The sequence below is a fragment of the Mobula hypostoma genome, chromosome 3, assembly GCF_963921235.1.
Source record: "Mobula hypostoma chromosome 3, sMobHyp1.1, whole genome shotgun sequence".
In the NCBI taxonomy this organism is placed as follows: Eukaryota; Metazoa; Chordata; class Chondrichthyes; order Myliobatiformes; family Myliobatidae; genus Mobula; species Mobula hypostoma.
The window spans coordinates 226,968,329-226,987,413 of record NC_086099.1 but is presented as its reverse complement, the minus strand read 5'-3'; the positions used below and the strand labels follow the sequence as shown (position 1 = coordinate 226,987,413).

Genomic DNA, 19,085 nt, shown 5'->3' with positions numbered 1-19,085 from the left:
ATACAGTAAATATATGGATAAAAATAAATTAAGTAAGTAGTACAAAAAGAGAGGGAAAAACATCAAAGAAGTGTCCATGTGTTCAGAAATCTGATGGCGGAGGGGAAGAAGCTGTTCCTGAAACGTTGATTGTGTGTCTTCAGGCTCCTGTACCTCCTCCCCGATGGTAGCAATGAGAAGAGGGCATGTCCTGGGTGATGGGGGTCTCCAGTGATGCATACCCCCTTTTTGAGGCATCACCTTTTGAGGGCGTTCTCGATGTTGGGGAGGTGAGTGCCCATGATGCAGTTGGCTGAGTTTACAACGTTCTGCAGATTTTTCTCCTCTCTCCCTACCAGACAGTGATGCATCCAGTTAGAATGCTCTCCATGGTAGAATTCTTTGAGCCTTGCATATCATGTTTCAGTTTCAATTCCTCCCATTCTGTACGTCTACAAATTTTCATCTCCTCAAACTCATTGTTCATTCTCTACGTGCTGCTCTCTGCTTTTTTCTGTACCACGGCACAGAAACGGGTTTATTAGCCACCTCGTCTGTGCTGAACTGTTCTTGTTCTGGCTTCTTCATCTTCCTTTCCAGTCCCGATGAAGGATCTTGTCCCAAAACTGCACTGGTTATTCATTTCCATAGATACTGCCTGACCTGCTGAGGTCACGAGGCACCCACGCCAGGGCCACCAGATTCAGAAACAGTTACGTTTCCAAGCAGTGAGGCTCATCAGCAGCCCCACCCAAAACCTCAAAGTTCAAAGTAAATTTATTCTCAAAGTACACATATGTCACCACATGCAACCCTGAGATTCATCTTCCTGTGGGCATACTCGTCAAATCTATAGCATAGTTTCTTTAGGAAGAGGTACAGTCGATGTTTCAGGCCGAGACCCTTCGTCAGGACTAACTGAAGGAAGAGTGAGTAAGAGATTTGAAAGTGGGAGGGGGAGGGGGAGATGCAAAATGATAGGAGAAGACAGGAGGGGGAGGGATGGAGCCAAGAGCTGGACAGGTGATTGGCAAAAGGGATACAAGAGGATCATGGGACAGGAGGTCTGGGGAGAAAGACGGGGGGGGGGGAACCCAGAGGATGGGCAAGAGGTATATTCAGAGGGACACAGGCAGAAAGAGGAGAGTGAGAGAAAGAATGTATATATAAAAATAAATAACGGATGGGGTACGAGGGGGAGGTGGGGCATTAGCGGAAGTTAGAGAAGTCGTTCTGGGGAGAAACCTGTCCCATGATCCTCTCGTATCCCTTTTGCCAATCACCTGTCCAGCTCTTGGCTCCATCCCCCTCCCTCCTCCTATCATTTTGGATCTCCCCCTCCCCCTCCCACTTTCAAATCTCTTACTAGCTCTTCTTTCAGTTAGTCCTGACGAAGGGTCTCGGCCCGAAATGTCGACTGTTCCTCTTCCTAGAGATGCTGCCTGGCCTGCTGCGTTCACCAGCAACTTTGATGTGTGTTGCTTGAATTTCCAGCATCTGCAGAATTCCTGTTGTTATCTGCAGAGTTAGAAACATAGAAAAAACATAGAAACATAGAAAATAGGTGCAGGAGTAGGCCATTCGGCCCTTCGAGCCTGCACCGTCATTTATTATGATCATGGCTGATCATCCAACTCAGAACCCTGCACCAGCCTTCCCTCCATACCCTCTGATCCCCCTAGCCACAAGGGCCATTTCTAACTCCCTCTTAAATATAGCCAATGAACAGGCCTCAACTGTTTCCTGTGGCAGAGAATTCCACAGATTCACCACTCTCTGTGTGAAGAAGTTTTTCCTAATCGCTGTCCTAAAAGGCTTCCCCCTTATCCTCAAACTGTGACCCCTCGTTCTGGACTTCCCCAATATCGGGAACAATCTTCCTGCATCTAGCCTGTCCAATCCCTTTAGGATTTTATACGTTTCAATCAGATCCCCCCTCAATCTTCTAAATTCCAACGAGTACAAGCCTAGTTCATCCAGTCTTTCTTCATATGGAAGTCCTGCCATCCCAGGAATCAATCTGGTGAACCTTCTTTGTACTCCCTCTATGGCAAGGATGTCTTTCCTCAGATTAGGGGACCAAAACTGCACACAATACTCCAGTTGTGGTCTCACCAAGGCCTTGTACAACTGCAGTAGTACCTCCCTGCTCCTGTACTCGAATCCTCTCGCTATAAATGCCAGCATACCATTCGCCTTTTTCACCGCCTGCTGTACCTGCATGCCCACTTTCAATGACTGGTGTATAATGACACCCAGGTCTCGTTGCACCTCCCCTTTTCCTAATCGGCCACCATTCAGATAATAATCTGTTTTCCTATTTTTGCCACCAAAGTGGATAACTTCACACTTATCCACATTAGATTGCATCTGCCATGAATTTGCCCACTCACCCAACCTATCCAAGTAACCCTGCATCCTCTTAGCATCCTCCTCACAGCTAACACTGCCACCCAGCTTCGTGTCATCCGCAAACTTGGAGATGCTGCATTTAATTCCCTCATCCAAGTCATTAATATATATTGTAAACAACTGGGGTCCCAGCACTGAGCCTTGTGGTACCCCACTAGTCACCGCCTGCCATTCTGAAAAGGTCCCGTTTATTCCCACTCTTTGCTTCCTGTCTGCTAACCAATTCTCCATCCACATCAATACCTTACCCCCAATACCATGTGCTTTAAGTTTGCACACTAATCTCCTGTGTGGGACCTTGTCAAAAGCCTTTTGAAAATGCAAATATATCACATCCACTGGTTCTCCCCTATCCACTCTACTAGTTACATCCTCAAAAAATTCTATGAGATTCGTCAGACATGATTTTCCTTTCACAAATCCATGCTGACTTTGTCCAATGATTTCACCGCTTTCCAAATGTGCTGTTATCACATCTTTGACAACTGACTCCAGCAGTTTCCCCACCACTGACGTTAGGCTAACCGGTCTATAATTCCCCGGTTTCTCTCTCCCTCCTTTTTTAAAAAGTGGGGTTACATTAGCCACCCTCCAATCCTCAGGAACTAGTCCAGAATCTAACGAGTTTTGAAAAATTATCACTAATGCATCCACTATTTCTTGGGCTACTTCCTTAAGCACTCTGGGATGCAGACCATCTGGCCCTGGGGATTTATCTGCCTTTAATCCCTTCAATTTACCCAACACCACTTTCCTACTAACATGTATTTCGCTCAGTTCCTCCACCTCACTGGACCCTCTGTCCCCTACTATTTCTGGAAGATTATTTATGTCCTCCTTAGTGAAGACAGAACCAAAGTAATTATTCAATTGATCTGCCATGTCCTTGCTCCCCATAATCAATTCACCTGTTTCTGTCTGTAGGGGACCTACATTTGTCTTTACCAGTCTTTTCCTTTTTACATATCTATAAAAGCTTTTACAGTCAGTTTTTATGTTCCCTGCCAGTTTTCTCTCATAATCTTTTTTCCCCTTCTTAATTAAGCCCTTTGTCCTCCTCTGCTGAACTCTGAGTTCCTTGTGTTTGCATAGTTTCTATAACAGGATCAATGAATTATCAGTGTGCAAAAGGCAAATGAAAATATAAATAAATAGCGATAAATACCGAGAATATGAGATAATGAGAGAGTCCTTGAAAGTAACTACAACTTTGTACAGCCTAGCATCACTTTATAGACATACAAATGATAAATAAGCTAGCTTATGTTTTTATATTTATTGTGTTTTTATTATTATTGTGTTCCTTATTGTGGGGTTTTTTGCTGCATTGAATCAGGAGTAACCATTCCCCATCCCCTTTCCCCTCCCTCACCTCATCTCCTTGCCCTCCCATCGCCTCCCTCTGGTGCTCTTTCCCCCTTTTATTCCTTCCATGGCCGTCTGTCCTCTTCAATCAGACTCCCCCTTCTCCAGCCCTGCATCTCTCTCACCAATCAACTTCCCAGCTCTTTACTTCATTGAATTGATTTTATTTCTTACATCCTTCACATACATGAGTAAATATCTTTACATCTCTGTCTAAATGTGCAATGTGCAATTATAGTAATTTATAATAAATATTATGTACAACAGGACAGTCAATACAACATAGAAATACAGTTGTGTCAGCGTGAGTTCATCAGTCTAATGTCCTGGTGGAAGAAGCTGTCCCGGAGCCTGTTGGTCCTGGCTTTTATGCTGTGGTACCGTTTCCCAGATGGTAGCAGCTGGAACAGTTTGTGGTTGGGGTGACTCGGGTCCCCAATGATCCTTCAGGCCCTGTTTACACACCAGTCTCTGTAAATGTCCTGAATAGTGGGAAGTTCACATTTACAGATGTGCTGGGCTGTCCACACCACTCTCTGCAGAGTCCTGCGATTGAGGGAAGTACAGTTCCCATACCAGGCAGTGATACAGCCGGTCAGGATGCTCTCAATCGTGCCCTGAAAGAAAGTTCTTAGGATCTAGGGGCCAATACCAAACTTCTTCAACTATCTGAGGTGAAAGAGGGGCTGTTCAGACCACATTAGATCCTCAGTGATGTGTATACCGAGGAACTTAAAGCTGTTCACCCTCTCAACCCCAGATCTATTGATGTCAATAAGGGCTAGCCTGTCTCCATTCCTCCTGTAGTCCACAACCAGCTCCTTTGTTTTTGTGACATTGAGGAGAGGTTGTTTTCTTGACACCACTGTGTCAGGGTGATGACTTCTTCTCTGTAGGCTGCCTCATTATTTGAGATAAGGCCAATTACCCTTCCCCCTCCCGGATTCACCCATCACTCTGTGATTCTCCCCACCCCCACCTTTTAAATCTACTCAACACACGCAAAATGCTGGAGGAACTCAGCAGGCCAGGCAGCATCCGTGGAAAAAGAGTACAGTCGACGTTTTGGACCGGCAGAAACGTCGATGGTTTACTCTTTTCCATAGATGGTGCCTGGCCTGCTGAGTTCCTCCGTCATTCTGTGTGTGTTGCTAGGATTTCCAGCATCTGCAAATCTTCTCGTTTTCTTTCTCTTTTTGCACGTGTGTACCAGAAATAACATTAAGCAATCGTGAACCCCGATCCTTGATCTTTCTGGCTGTCCACCACGCCCCTAATCTTGGTGTCACCCGCAAGTTTGCTCATCTGGTTTGTAATACCCTTGTTACGCGCACTTCTAATTTCTTGATTGCCACTACTGTTTGAGTTTTAACGGTGATTGTGATAGTTTTTTTAAACCGAGTGTTGTCTATGGCGTTTGGTAGCAGGAAATATTTGCAACTAAGTTTCTGTTTTGCTGAAGAGTTTCGATTTCTCTCGGATTCGCGTTTTACGCTATTCTCAACTCGCACGAGTTCAGTGTTTATTTACCTCACGTCCTGCTCTCTTTGGGTCCTAGTGCCTGCACAGTTCCCTGTATCTCCTGCTCCTGAGCATTAGGAGCAGAATCGGACCATTCGGCGCATTGGGTGGGCTCCGCCATTCAATCTTGACGGATTTATGTATTTATTGAGATACAGCACAGAACTGGACATTCGAGCAATCTCCTATCCCTAGCCTAATCAGGGGACAATTTACAATGAACACACATCAAAGTTGCTGGTGAACGCAGCAACTTTGATGTGTGTTGCTTGAATTTCCAGCATCTGAATTCCTGTTGTTTACAATTTACAATGACCAGTTAACCTATGAGCAGGTACGTCTTTGAACTGTAGGAGGAAAGCGGAGCACCCGGAGGAAACCAATGCGATCTCAGGTCAATCCCATTCTCATTCCTTCTCCCCCTAAGCTTTGACACCCTGTCTAATTAAAAACTTATCAACCTCCGCTTTAAATATACTCAATTATTTGACCTCCGTAATGAATTTCACAGATTCACCAAAGAAATTCCTCCTCATTTCTGTTCTAAATGGACGTCCCTCTATTCTGATCCTGAGCCCTCTGGTCCTAGACACCCCCTCTATAGGAAACATCCTGCCCACATCCACTCTGTCGAGGCATTTGCCTTCCTCACCGCCGTTAATCTGCATGTTAACATTTAGGGAGTTTGCCCATTTAGATTTATCCAGTCCTGGTTGTACTTGCTGGCACCGTCCTACTCGGAGAGCAAACTCCACATCACAGTAACATGCCGGCTACAGAGGACCTTTCCAGTGCCTTACCCGGTTCTTGGTCCTTACACCACGTACCCAGGAAGAGTAAAACATTCTTCCACAGTCTAAACACCTGTGGGAATCTGCAAGCCGGGAGTTTTAAACGCGAAACGGAACAGAAAACATGATATTTACAAAGAGAACTTCTTGCCTTTAAATATAGATAACCAGAAATTGAATAAAGGGATTCCATTCGGAACCAGCGACGTGACGCGGTCGGGCGGCAGGACCCAGGAGGCAGCCTGTCAGTCGGGAACTGTACTTAAAAGGACGGCGCCGGTATGCGGAGCTAATGATGCGGAGTCGCTGTCAGTGCCGTTGCTGTTGAGGTGAGTGTAGAAAGGTCCCCAGTACAAATGAGCATATTACTTGTATTTCTGGCATCTGCAGTTTTTCTCTTGTTGAACACTTATTCCTACTCTGTTCAACCTCGCAACTCTCCAAGGGTCTCGGTCCGAAACGTTAACTGTACTCTTTTCTATACTGTCTGCGCTCTGAGTTCCTACAACACTTTGTGTGTGTTGCTTGGATTTCTCTTGTTTGTGAAGAACAAGGAGCCGATCTCAGGAAAGCGGCATCCATCATCACGGACTCCACCGACCAGGGTCATGCTATGCTGTCTTCTCGCTGTAGACATCAGGAAGGTGGTACAGGAGCCTCGGAGCTTCCGCCACTAGGTTCGAGAACAGTTATTACCGGTCAACCAACACACATCAAAGTTGCTGGTGAACGCAGCAGGCCAGGCAGCATCTCCAGGAAGAGGTACAGTCGACGTTTCAGGCCGAACGTCGACTGCACCTCTTCCTATAGATGCTGCCTGGCCTGCTGCGTTCACCAGCAACTTTGATATGTGTTGCTTGAATTTCCAGCATCTGCAGAATTCCTGTTGTTTGCGTTAAAATTACCCGTCAACCATCAGATTCTTGAACCAAAGGGGATAAATTCACTCAACTTTATTCGCCCTATCACTGAAATGTTCCCACAGCCCATGGACTCGTTTCCAAGGACTCTGAATCTCATGTTCTCGATATTTATCGCTTGTTGTTATGATTATTGTATTTGCAGAGCCCGGTGCATTTTGCACCCTGGTTGGGCGGGTGTTCGGCGCTGCCTGCCTGTGCGGAAGCCTTGGGAATCACATTGCAAGGATTGATGGGCGATGCGGTGTCTGCAGTGTTTTGGGGGGTTGATGTTGGACGTGTTCCTGGATTCTGGTTACTTTTGTGCTGTTTTTCAGCGGTTTGATCGGGGCGGTCGATGAGGTCTGGGCTAGCGGCGCGACGCTGAACTGATCTTGATATTCTACGAGTTACCCGCTTGCACAATTTGTTCTTTTTTTCACCCGTTGGGTATTTGATCTTTTCTTGAACGGATTCCGTGCTGTTTCACGGCTGCCTGCGGAAGGACAAATTTCAGGAATGTATAAATGCACTTCGAATCTAGTAGGGCGCGGTCTGCTGTGAAAGCGCGCAGGGAATTAAATCCGAGGGTACTATATGCTGACATATACGTAGTTTGATTATAAATGTACTTTAGACATTGAACTTTGAATCTAAATGTATAGAAGCATTTTGGCCAGAAACGCCGACTGTCCATTCCCCTGCTTGGATGCTGCCTGACCCACTGTCCAGCATTTTGATAGTTGCTCCGGATTCCAGCCTCGCGTGTCTCCTCTAGCACCTTGCTTTATTGCTGTTCATTAGAGTTTTCGTGCAATACTGCTTCAGGTAACGCTCTGTCATAGAGCTCCACAGCAGGGCGACCGGCCTTTCGGCCCACCCCGTTCCTTCTACTTCTTGCACCTGTGCAGTGGCCACTTTATTAGGTACACCTGTACACTTGCTCATTAATACAAATATTTAATCAGCCAATCATGTGGCAGCAACTGGATGCATAAAAAGCATGCAGACATGGTCAAGAGGTTCAGTTGTTCAGACCAAACATCAGATTGGGGAAGAAACGTGATCTAAGTGACTTTCTGTGGAATGATAGTTGGTGCCAGATGGGGTGGTTTGAGTATCTCAGAAACTGCTGGTCTCCTGGGATTTTCACACACAACATTCTCTAGGGTTTACACAGAATGGTGTGAGAAACAAAAAAAATCTAGTGACTGGAAGATCTGTTAGTGGAAATGCCTTGTGAATGAGAGAGGTCGGAGGAGAATGGCCAGACTGGTTCAAGCTGACAGGAATGTGACAGTAACACAAATAATCACATGTTACAACAGTGGTGTGTAGAAGAGCATCTCTGAACGCACAACACCTCGGACTATGAAGTGGATGGGCTACAGCAGCAGAAGACCATGAACAAGGCGGTACAGAATAAAGTGCCACTGGGTGTGTACATACAAATCCTATCTACCTACCTCACATCTGTAACTGTCTGGGCCTTGACAATTCAAGCTCTCATCTGTATACAGTACTTATAAACGTTATGAGAGTCTGTGCCTTCACACACCCTCCCTTCATGCAGTGTGCTCCACAGGCCTGTGTGGGAACTCTCCCCTCCCACATTCACTTTACACCTCCCACCTTTCACCTTGAATCCATGCCTTCTCGTCCTGAACACCCCTCCATGGGGAGAAGATGTATGGAAGTTGTCCTGTCCTGTCCAAGACCGAAAGAAGCTGCAGAAGATCGTGAACACGGCACAGCATGTCACACAAACCAATCTTCCGCCCTTGAACTCACTTTACACCACAGTGCTGCCAGGGTAATCAAGGACATGACCCACCCAGCCAACAAACTTCTCGTCCCTCTTCCCTCCGGGAGAAGGTTCAGGAGCTTGAAGACTCGTACGGCCAGATTTGGGAACAGCTTCTTTCCAACTGTGATAAGGCTGCTGAACGGATCCTGACCCGGATCTGGGCCATACCCTCCAAATATCCGGACCTGCCTCTCGGTTTTTTTGTACTACCTTACTTCCCACTTTTCTATTTTCTATTTTCTATTTATGATTTATAATTTAGATTTTTAATATTTACTAATTTTAAGTATTTTTAATATTTAACATTTGTAGTCCAGGGAGTGTGAAGCGCAGAATAAATATGGCTGTTATGATTGTACGTTGTAGTATCAATTGTTTGGTGACAATAAAGTATAAAGATTTAGCCTACCCTATCAAACCCCTCGTAATACGTCTGCTAAGTTCAAGTATGTTGTCATCTGACTGTACATAGATAAAGTGCAACCAAATGAAACGGCGTTCCTACGGACCACGGTGAACCCTCACAAAGTCTGTTACACAGCGCACAAAACAAAATATTACCACAAACAAGATAATGAAGTGTATTTCAAAATGCATGCAGTGCTGAGGAGAGGTAAACAGTAAACAGTTCGCTGTCCTACTGACGAGACCTTGGTATTCATTAGTCTCCCAGCCTGAGGGAAGAAGCTGTTACCCAGTCTGCCAGTCCTGGTCCTGATGCTCCTGTACCTCCTTCATGATGGAAGTGGGTCAGAGAGATTGTGGGATGGGTGGTAGGGATCCTCAACAATGCTTGGGGCCCTTCGTATACAACGATCCCAGAAAATGCCACAAATAGTGGGGAGGAGATCCTGGTGATCCCTTTAACAGTTTTTACTTACTGTGAGGGCAACAAGAGGTCGGTGGGACAGAAGCTGTCACTGAGCCTGGTGGAATGTGCCTTCAGCCTTTTATATCTTCCCAATGGGAGGAAGGAGAGGAGAGAACGTCTGGGTTGGGCTGGCTGCTTTACTGAGACACTGAGAAGTGCAGAAAGAGTCCATGGGGGGGGGGGTGCTGGTTTCCATGATGCGCTGAGCCATGTCTACAACTCTCTGCGAGTTCTTGCGGTGACGGGCAGGGCAGTTGCCGTACCCAGCAATGCTGTGCCGGGGTGGGCTGCTTGTCTGATCCGGCAGTAAGCAGTGGTGAGAGTCAAACAGCAGGAACGATGCTTCTGAGTGAAGTTTGCAGGGCAGTAGCTGTCCTCGAGCCTGATGGTGTGGGCTTTCTGGGTTTTGTATCTTCTGCCGGAAGGGAGGAGGTCGAAGAGACAGTGTCCGGGATCACTGCAGTTAAGTCTATTAATTAGTCTGTAACCTCTCTCAACCACGTTCTTCCTGGAACTACACTCAAAACTGAAATGTGGCATACCACAGTCGTGTGGTGGCCCTCGATGCCATCCTTATGGAACAGAAAAGATGTTCTGGCATTGGAGAGGTTCATGACAATGATCCCAGGAATGAAAGGGTTAATATGCGAGGAGCATTTGATGGCTCTGGAGTTGAGGAAAACGATGGTGGGAGCGGTTCTCATTGAAGCCGATAAATATTGAAAGGCCCAGGTAGGGTGGATGAGGAGAGGATGTTTCCAGTAGTGGGGGAGTTTAGGACGAGAAGGCATAGCCTCCCAGTAAAAGGACGTCCCTTTAGAACAGAGGGGAGGAGCAAATAGTTTGGCCAGAAGCTGATGAATCTGTGGAATTCATTGCCACAGACGCCTGTGAAGGCCAAGTTATTGGGTGTGTTTAAAGCAGAGGTGTGGCTGGCCTAACTCTGCTCCTGTGTCTGTGGTTTGAGGCACAGGAACAGGCCCTTTGGTCAACCATGTTACCAAAGTAGGCTAAACCTATCTGTCTGTAGATGATCCACATCCCTCCATTCCTTTCATAGAAACATAGAAAATAGGTGCAGGAGTAGGCCATTCGGCCCTTCGAGCCTGCACCGTCATTTATTATGATCATGGCTGATCATCCAACTCAGAACCCTGCACCAGCCTTCCCTCCATATCCCCTGATCCTCGTAGCCACAAGGGCCATATCTAACTCCCTCTTAAATATAGCCAATGAACTGGCCTCAACTGTTTCCTGTGGCAGAGAATTCCACAGATTTACCACTCTCTGTGAAGAAGTTTTTCCTAATCTCGGTTCTAAAAGGCTTCCCCTTTATCCTCAAACTGTGACCCCTCGTTCTGGACTTCCCCAACATCGGGAACAATCTTCCTGCATCTAGCCTGTCCAATCTCTTTAGGATTTTATACGTTTCAATCAGATCCCCCCTCAATCTTCTAAATTCCGACGAGTACAAACCCAGTTCATCCAGTCTTTCTTCATATGAAAGTCCTGCCATCCCAGGAATCAATCTGGTGAACCTTCTTTGTACTCCTTCTATGGCAAGGATGTCTTTCCTCAGATTAGGGGACTAAAACTGCACACAATACTCCAGGTGTGGTTTCACCAAGGCCTTGTACGACTGCAGTAGTACCTCCCTGCTCCTGTACTCGAATCCTCTCGCTATAAATGCCAACATACCATTCGCCTTTTTCACCGCCTGCTGTACCTGCATGCCCACTTTCAATGACTGGTGTATAATGACACCCAGGTCTCGTTGCACCTCCCCTTTTCCTAATCGGCCACCATTCAGATAATAATCTGTTTTCCTATTTTTGCCACCAAAGTGGATAACTTCACATTTATCCACATTAAATTGCATCTGCCATGAATTTGCCCACTCACCCAACCTATCCAAGTCACCCTGCATCCTCTTAGCATCCCCCTCACAGCTAACACTGCCGCCCAGCTTCGTGTCGTCCGCAAACTTGGAGATGCTGCATTTAATTCCCTCATCCAAGTCATTAATATATATTCTAAACAACTGGGGTCCCAGCACTGAGCCTTGCGGTACCCCACTAGTCACTGCCTGCCATTCTGAAAAGGTCCCGTTTATTCCCACTCTTTGCTTCCTGTCTGCTAACCAATTCTCTATCCACATCAATACCTTACCCCCAATACCGTGTGCTTTAAGTTTGCACACTAATCTCCTGTGTGAGACTTTGTCAAAAGCCTTTTGAAAATCCAAATATACCACATCCACTGGTTCTCCCCTATCCACTCTACTAGTTACATCCTCAAAAAATTCTATGAGATTCGTCAGACATGATTTTCCTTTCACAAATCCATGCTGACTTTGTCCGATGATTTCACCACTTTCCAAATGTGCTGTTATCACATCTTTGATAACTGACTCCAGCAGTTTCCCCACCACTGACATTAGGCTAACCGGTCTATAATTCCCCAGTTTCTCTCTCCCTCCTTTTTTAAAAAGTGGGGTACATTAGCCACCCTCCAATCCTCAGGAACTACTCCAGAATCTAACGAGTTTTGAAAAATTATCACTAATGCATCCAGTATTTCTTGGGCTACTTCCTTAAGCACTCTAGGATGCAGACCATCTGGCCCTGGGGATTTATCTGCCTTTAATCCCTTCAATTTACCCAACACCACTTCCCTACTAACATGTATTTCGCTCAGTTCCCCCACCTCACTGGACCCTCTGTCCCCTACTATTTCTGGAAGATTATTTATGTCCTCCTTAGTGAAGACAGAACCAAATTAATTATTCAATTGGTCTGCCATGTCCTTGCTCCCCATAATCAATTCACCTGTTTCTGTCTGTAGGGGACCTACATTTGTCTTTACCAGTCTTTTCCTTTTTACATATCTATAAAAGCTTTTACAGTCAGTTTTTATGTTCCCTGCCAGCTTTCTCTCATAATCTTTTTTCCCTTTCCTAATTAAGCCCTTTGTCCTCCTCTGCTGAACTCTGAATTTCTCCCAGTCCTCAGGTGAGCCACTTTTTCTGGCTAACTTGTATGCTTCTTCTTTGGAATTGATACTATCCCTAATTTCTCTTGTCAGCCACGGGTGCACTACCTTCCTTGATTTATTCTTTTGCCAAACTGGGATGAACAATTGTTGTAGTTCATCCATGCAACCTTTAAATGCTTGCCATTGCATATCCACCGTCAATCCTTTAAGTGTCATTTGCCAGTCTATCTTAGCTAATTCACGTCTCATACCTTCAAAGTTACCCCTCTTTAAGTTCAGAACCTTTGTTTCTGAATTAACTATGTCACTCTCCATCTTAATGAAGAATTCCACCATATTATGGTCACTCTTACCCAAGAGGCCTCTCATGACAAGATTGCTAATTAACCCTTCCTCATTGCTCAATACCCAGTCTAGAATAGCCTGCTCTCTAGTTGGCTCCTCGACATGTTGGTTCAAAAAACCATCCCGTATACATTCCAAGAAATCCTCTTCCTCAGCACCTTTACCAATTTGGTTCACCCAATCTACATGTAGATTGAAGTCACCCATTATAACTGCTGTTCCTTTATTGCACACATTTCTAATTTCCTGTTTAATACCATCTCTGACCTCACTACTACTGTTAGGTGGCCTGTACACAACTTCCACCAGCGTCTTCTGCCCCTTAGTGTTACGCAGCTCTACTCATATCGATTCCACATCTTCCCGGCTTATGTCCTTCCTTTCTATTGTGTTAATTTCATCTTTAACCAGCAACGCCACCCCACCTCCTTTTCTTTCATGTCTATCCCTCCTGAATATTGAATATCCCTGAACATTGAGCTCCCATCCTTGCTCACCCTGGAGCCATGTCTCTGTGATCCCAACTATATCATAATCATTAATAACAATCTGCACTTTCAATTCATCCACCTTGTTACAAATGCTCCTTGCATTGACACACAAAGCCTTCGGGCGCTCTTTTACAACTCTCTTAGCCCTTATACAATTATGTTGAAAAGTGGCCCTTTTTGATGCTTGCCCTGGATTTGCCCTGTTCATGTTCCCAATACTTGGAGGCACATCCCTCCCCACCATCGGCATTATCTACAGGAGGCCCTGGCAACATCCATCACCAGAGATCCCTACCGTCCGGGCCACGCCGTCTTTTCACAGCTCCTGTCGGGCAGAAGCCTGAAGTCCCACACCACCAGGTTCTTCAACCGACCAGCACAGCTCTAATCACTGCCTTAGTACAGCGACAGTATGACCACCTTGCACTAAGAGGGACTTTTTTATTTATTCTATTTAATTTATTGTAAAAAGAAAGGCTTTTGTTTTGGGTAATTTACGTTTTCTAGTTAATGTTCCTTATCTGATCAGAATCAGGTTTAATATCAGTGCCATATGTCAGGAAATCTGACTTTGCAGCAGTAGTACTATCAATTGTAATGTGCTTTAATGTCCCACTGCTGAGGTAATGGTTTCTCTGTTGCAGCAATGTTTGGGTTATGCCGAGGGACAACGGGGCTTTGGAATGTGGAGCTGTCCAATGAGAGGGATGTTGTTCTTTCTTGTGGGTCTGGGAGCAGAGATTTCGCGGTCTTTTGCCGGGGAGAGATGAAGAGAGAAGACGCGAATGGGGAGAGTTGGTAGACCGCTGGACAGAGTGGACTTGGAGCGAGGGTCCGAGGGTCGGCTATGCTCCAACGTTGCACAGTAGACTGTTTCATGATAATGGGCCCTTTTCTTTTTTGTTGTTGTTTCTTTACTAACCATATAGTCAAATTAAGAATTATAAAGCTCAATCGTTTAATTGCATATTGTGTACTGTTTGTAACGGGGACATGCCGCACAGCATCCACCCAAACAAGATTTCTCAAGTTTGGCTGGGCCAAGGGCTGTCTTCCCCTAGACTGAGCCGCTAGCTGAACCGAGAGTTACACAATATTGTAGATAATAGGACAAAAGTAAATATGTGCTCAGGCATACGTACTGTATCTGTGTGTCTTCAGGCTCCTGTACTCCCTCACTGATGGTAGCAATGAGAGATGGCACATCCTGAGTGTTGGGGGTCCTTAATGATGGATGCTTCCTTTTTGAGGCACGGTCCATTGAAGATGTCTGAATGCCGGGGAGGCTGTTGCTCATGGTGGAGCCGTCCAAGTTCACCGCTGTCTGCAGGTTGTCTTGATCCTGTGCAGTGGCCCCTCCATATCAGATGGTGATGCAGCCAGTTAGAATGCATCTGTAGAAATTCGCAAGTGTCTTTGGTGACGTATCAAATCTCCTCGATAATTAATCTCCTGGATAATAATTATTGCTAGTGGTGGATGCCTTTTGGAGGCTTACTGAGACCATAGCACAGAAACAGGGATGTTTCTAGTCAAGACCCTTTATCAGGACTGGACTGGAAGACAGAAGAAACCAGAGTAGGAAGGTGGGGGAGGAGGACAAGCTGGCAGGTGATAGTTAGGCCAGGTGAGGGGAAGGTGAGTGGGTGGAGAAGGGGATGATTTGAGAAGCTGGGAGGTGATGGGTAGAAGAGGTAAAGAGCTGGAGAAGAGGGAATCTGATAGGAGAGGATGTTGGACCGGGGAGAAAGGGAAGGAGGAGAGGCACCAGTGGGAGGTGATGGGCAGGTGGGGTGAGGAGAAGGGAAGAGGTGGGAGGGGAGCCAGAATGGGCAATGGGAAAAGAGAGGGGGGGGGAGTAATTACCAGAAGCTAGAGAAAATGATATTCATGCCATCAGGTTGCTGTCCAGACAGATTGAGGACTTGCACCTCTAACCCAAGTTTAGCTTTGGCATGGCAGTAGAACCTAAACAATGAACCTACTTTGGACTGTGGGAGGACACTGGAGCACCCGGAGGAAACCCATGCACTCATGGGGAGAACGTACAAACTTTCTTACAGAGGACACCAGAATTGAACTCTGAACTCTTGATGCCCCAAGGTGTAATGCGTCACACGAACTGCGCTGCTACCACGGTACCCCAGTAATGCCCATGAATTTAAAATTACTTGTATTGTTTTACCTTGTTTTATCCAATGGACTCTCTGCTTTATTGCAGAGATGCATACAAGCCCTTCACTGTACCTTGGTACATGGTTTCGTAAGGTTGTTACAGCCAGGGGTGGTAATGGGGACAAGCTCACACTGCCTATTAAATACTCTCAATGGCGTGTACCTCAAATAGCTTCTGATGACCAAGTCCAGCTCCTGGCCTGTACCTGTGGCTTAGCTACTAAGCTAGGCGGAACCATTTCTACTGACAGGAGAAGGGGCAAGGGCAGGTTACTGGCGCCTTAAAGCCAGTCGCTTTCGGCAGCTCATCCAGGAGAAGGAAAACTCTGATCTCAAACCTCTGCTGCCTTGCGACTGTACCCACTCACGGGGAAGGATCCGGGAGTAAACCCCAAGGGAAAAATCCTGAGCTGGAGTCCTACATTGAGTTCAAGATTGACTGGCAACCCATGCGATGCTGCTGGTGCCAAACCGTAGTGGCCTTTGCCGTTCCTTTGGGTTCATGAGATGTGTGGAGGGGGGGAGTTTGTTACACGAGCAACAGCTTGGTCTCCATATTGTCCAAGACCGGAAAAAGCTGCAGAAGATCATGAACACGGCCCAGCACATCACACAAACCAATCTTCCGTCCTTAGACTCACTTTACACCGCACGCTGTTGGAGCAGTGCTGCCAGGATAATCAAGGACACGACCCACCCAGCCAACACACTTTTCGTCCCTCTTCCCTCCGGGAGAAGGCTCAGGAGCTTGAAGACTCGTACGGCCAGATTTGGGAACAGCTTCTTTCCAACTGTGATAAGACTGCTGAACGGATCCTGACCCGGATCTGGGCCATACCCTCCAAATATCCAGACCTGCCTCTCGGTTTTTTTGCACTACCTTACTTCCCATTTTACTATTTTCTAATTATGATCTATAATTTAAATTTTTAGTATTTACTGTTAATTTGTAATCCAGAAAGCAGGAAGCGCAGAATCAAATATGGCTGTGATGATTGTACGTTCTAGTATCAATTGTTTGGCGACAATAAAGTATAACGTATTGTACTGGCCGGGCTTGCGTAGCGAGACAGTTGGGACACAATATCGATGGTCACCTCTGAATATCGGAGGCCCCAGCTCAGAGGTGCATCTAACAATAACAAACCCATTTGTTGATTTGTGTTTTCCAGAGTGACACTGCCTCTGGCCTGAGATGGGCAGCCGGAAGCGGGGGCACCCTAACCTGCCGGACAAAGGCTTCGGGCGCCCCTCGGAAAAGTGCCCCTGCCGATCTGATGGGAAGCGGGGCGCTGGCTACCCCCGCTCCTCCCCGGAGCACCGGTCTCTGCTGGACTCGCTGGAGAGCCGTCTGCGGAAGGGGCTGCCCATCCTGCCCCTGCTGCTGGAGTGCCAGGACGAGCTGGAGCAGGCCGTTGGCTCGACGGAGCTGAGGCGGATAGACGTGTTGCTGCTGATCCGGGCGCTGGGGGAGGCGGTGGCAGAGATCCCTGAGGGCGAGGGGGGGGAGGAGGAGGAGCGGAAGGGCAAGGGGCTGTTGCTGGCCATCCTCCAGCCGGTACTCCAATCCTCCTTCTTGCTCCGGCACCTGCTCCGGTTCGTGGCCGGGATCGGGGAGGCCACAGCAGTGGTGGTAGAGGTGGAGGTGGAGGTGGATGCCGTGGAGACCCTCCTACGGAAACTGATCCTGGTCGACCCCGAGGCCGTTCGGCCCCTGGTCCACGTGCCGGCTGACTTGCTGCACGCTCGGCTACAGAGGCTGCAGAGCCAGGGGCTCAGCCTCCCCTGGCCCACCCGGCGGCGGCTGTGCGACCTGCGGCAGACCGTCAACGCTCAGTTCCCCCCTGCCGCTCAGCTGCTCCCGGAGGAGGCCGCCTTCAGCGAGTTGCGCCCCCGGGACATCCGCCAGCTCCCCGTCGTCCCCACGCCTGAGGAACTGCTGTGCGGCCCGGACCCCTGGCTGCAGCCTAACGTGGTGCAGGGACCCCACGCCAGTACCCGGGCTTACTTGGATGCCCTCTATCGCCTGCTGCGCGAGGACGTGCTCAGGCCACTGAGGGACGGGCTGGCTGCTTGCCTGATCGCACCTGCCCTGCGCCGCAAACTGCCCGGCGCCCTCAAGGCCTTCCGGGGGCTGCGGCTCCTGGGCCCGGACTGCCAGTGGGAAGGAGTCGCGTACAAGGCTGTTCTGAAACTCGGCCGTGGCTTGCCCCCGAAGTGTCTGGCCAAGGGCTCCCTGGTCTGCCTCTTCGCCACTGACTGCGAGCAGGTCTTCCCCGCCACTGTGGTGAAAAGAAATGCCCAAGGTTTCCTGTGGCTGCGCTTCACTGCCAGCCACCGGGACCTGTCCCGCCATCTCTACCGACACACCTTCTGCATGGTGGAGTCCCCAGCCTTCTTCGAGCTCTACCGCCACGTCCTGCGGGGTCTGCAGGAGACGAAGCCTGCCCACCTCCCCTTCCAGCGGTACCTGGTGAGGTGCAGACGCCACGTCCGCCCACCACCGTATCTCCCACCGCACGCCGCCCATTTCGACATGCAACCTCTGCTTGGGAGCAGCAGCGTAGCCAAGGTAGATGGACTAGGGGCACCAACTGCGAGAAGTCGGGAAGCGATATGTTGAAGGGGCAAAGGGCTAAGGAAGGAATTGGCCACGAGAGGGCAGGAAACCATGGAATAAAGGGATGTGGAGCCCTCTCTACTGACAGGGGAAGGGGCAAAGGTGGGCAAAGCCCTCTCTACTGACAGGGGAAGGGGCAAAGGCAGCCAGAATCCTTTCTACTGACAGGAAAAGGGGCAAAGGTGGGAAGAATTCTTTCTACTGACAGGAGAAGGGGCAAAGCTGGCCAGAATCCTTTCTACTGACAGGAGAAGGGGCAAAGGTGGGCAGAATTCTTTCTACTGACCGGAGAAGGGGCAAAGATGGGCAGAATTCTTTCTACTGACAGGAGAGGGGGCAAAGGTGGGCAAAGCCCTTTCTACTGACAGGAAAAGGGGCAAAGGCGGTTAGAATCCTTTCTACTGTGGGATCTGGGAATACAGGTACATAATTCATTAAAAGTGGCATCACGGGTAGATAGGGTTGTAAAGAAAGCTCTTGGCACATTGGCCTTCATAAATCAGAGTATTGAGTACAGAAGATGGGATGTTATCTAAGATGTTGGTGGGGTCTGATTTGGAGTATTGGGTGTAGTTTTGGTCACCTGCCTTCAGGAAGGATGTAAATAAGGTTGAAAGAGCACAGAGAAAATTTACAAGGATATTGCAGTTATAGGGAAGGATTGAATAGGTTAGCACTTTATTCCTGGAATGTTGAAGATTGAGGGTAGATTTGATGGAGGGATACAGAATTATGAGGGTATAGATAGGGTAAACGCAAGCAGGCTTTTTCCACTGAGGTTGGGTGGGACGACAGCTAGAGGTCATAGGTTAAGG

At 47.7% G+C, this 19,085-nt stretch overlaps 1 protein-coding gene across 1 annotated transcript in view; it reads left to right on the top strand.

The window, feature by feature from the left end:
• The first annotated feature begins 6,342 nt into the window (after positions 1-6,342).
• The window catches only part of LOC134344592 (NFX1-type zinc finger-containing protein 1-like), a 75,757-nt gene continuing 63,014 nt past the window's right edge, over positions 6,343-19,085 (top strand). Inside the window, exons 1-2 of the mRNA XM_063044669.1 lie at positions 6,343-6,397; positions 16,823-18,222. Of these exons, the coding sequence (XP_062900739.1) occupies positions 16,846-18,222 (1,377 nt within the window). The 5' untranslated portion in view covers positions 6,343-6,397; positions 16,823-16,845. The remainder of the gene's footprint in view (positions 6,398-16,822; positions 18,223-19,085) is intronic.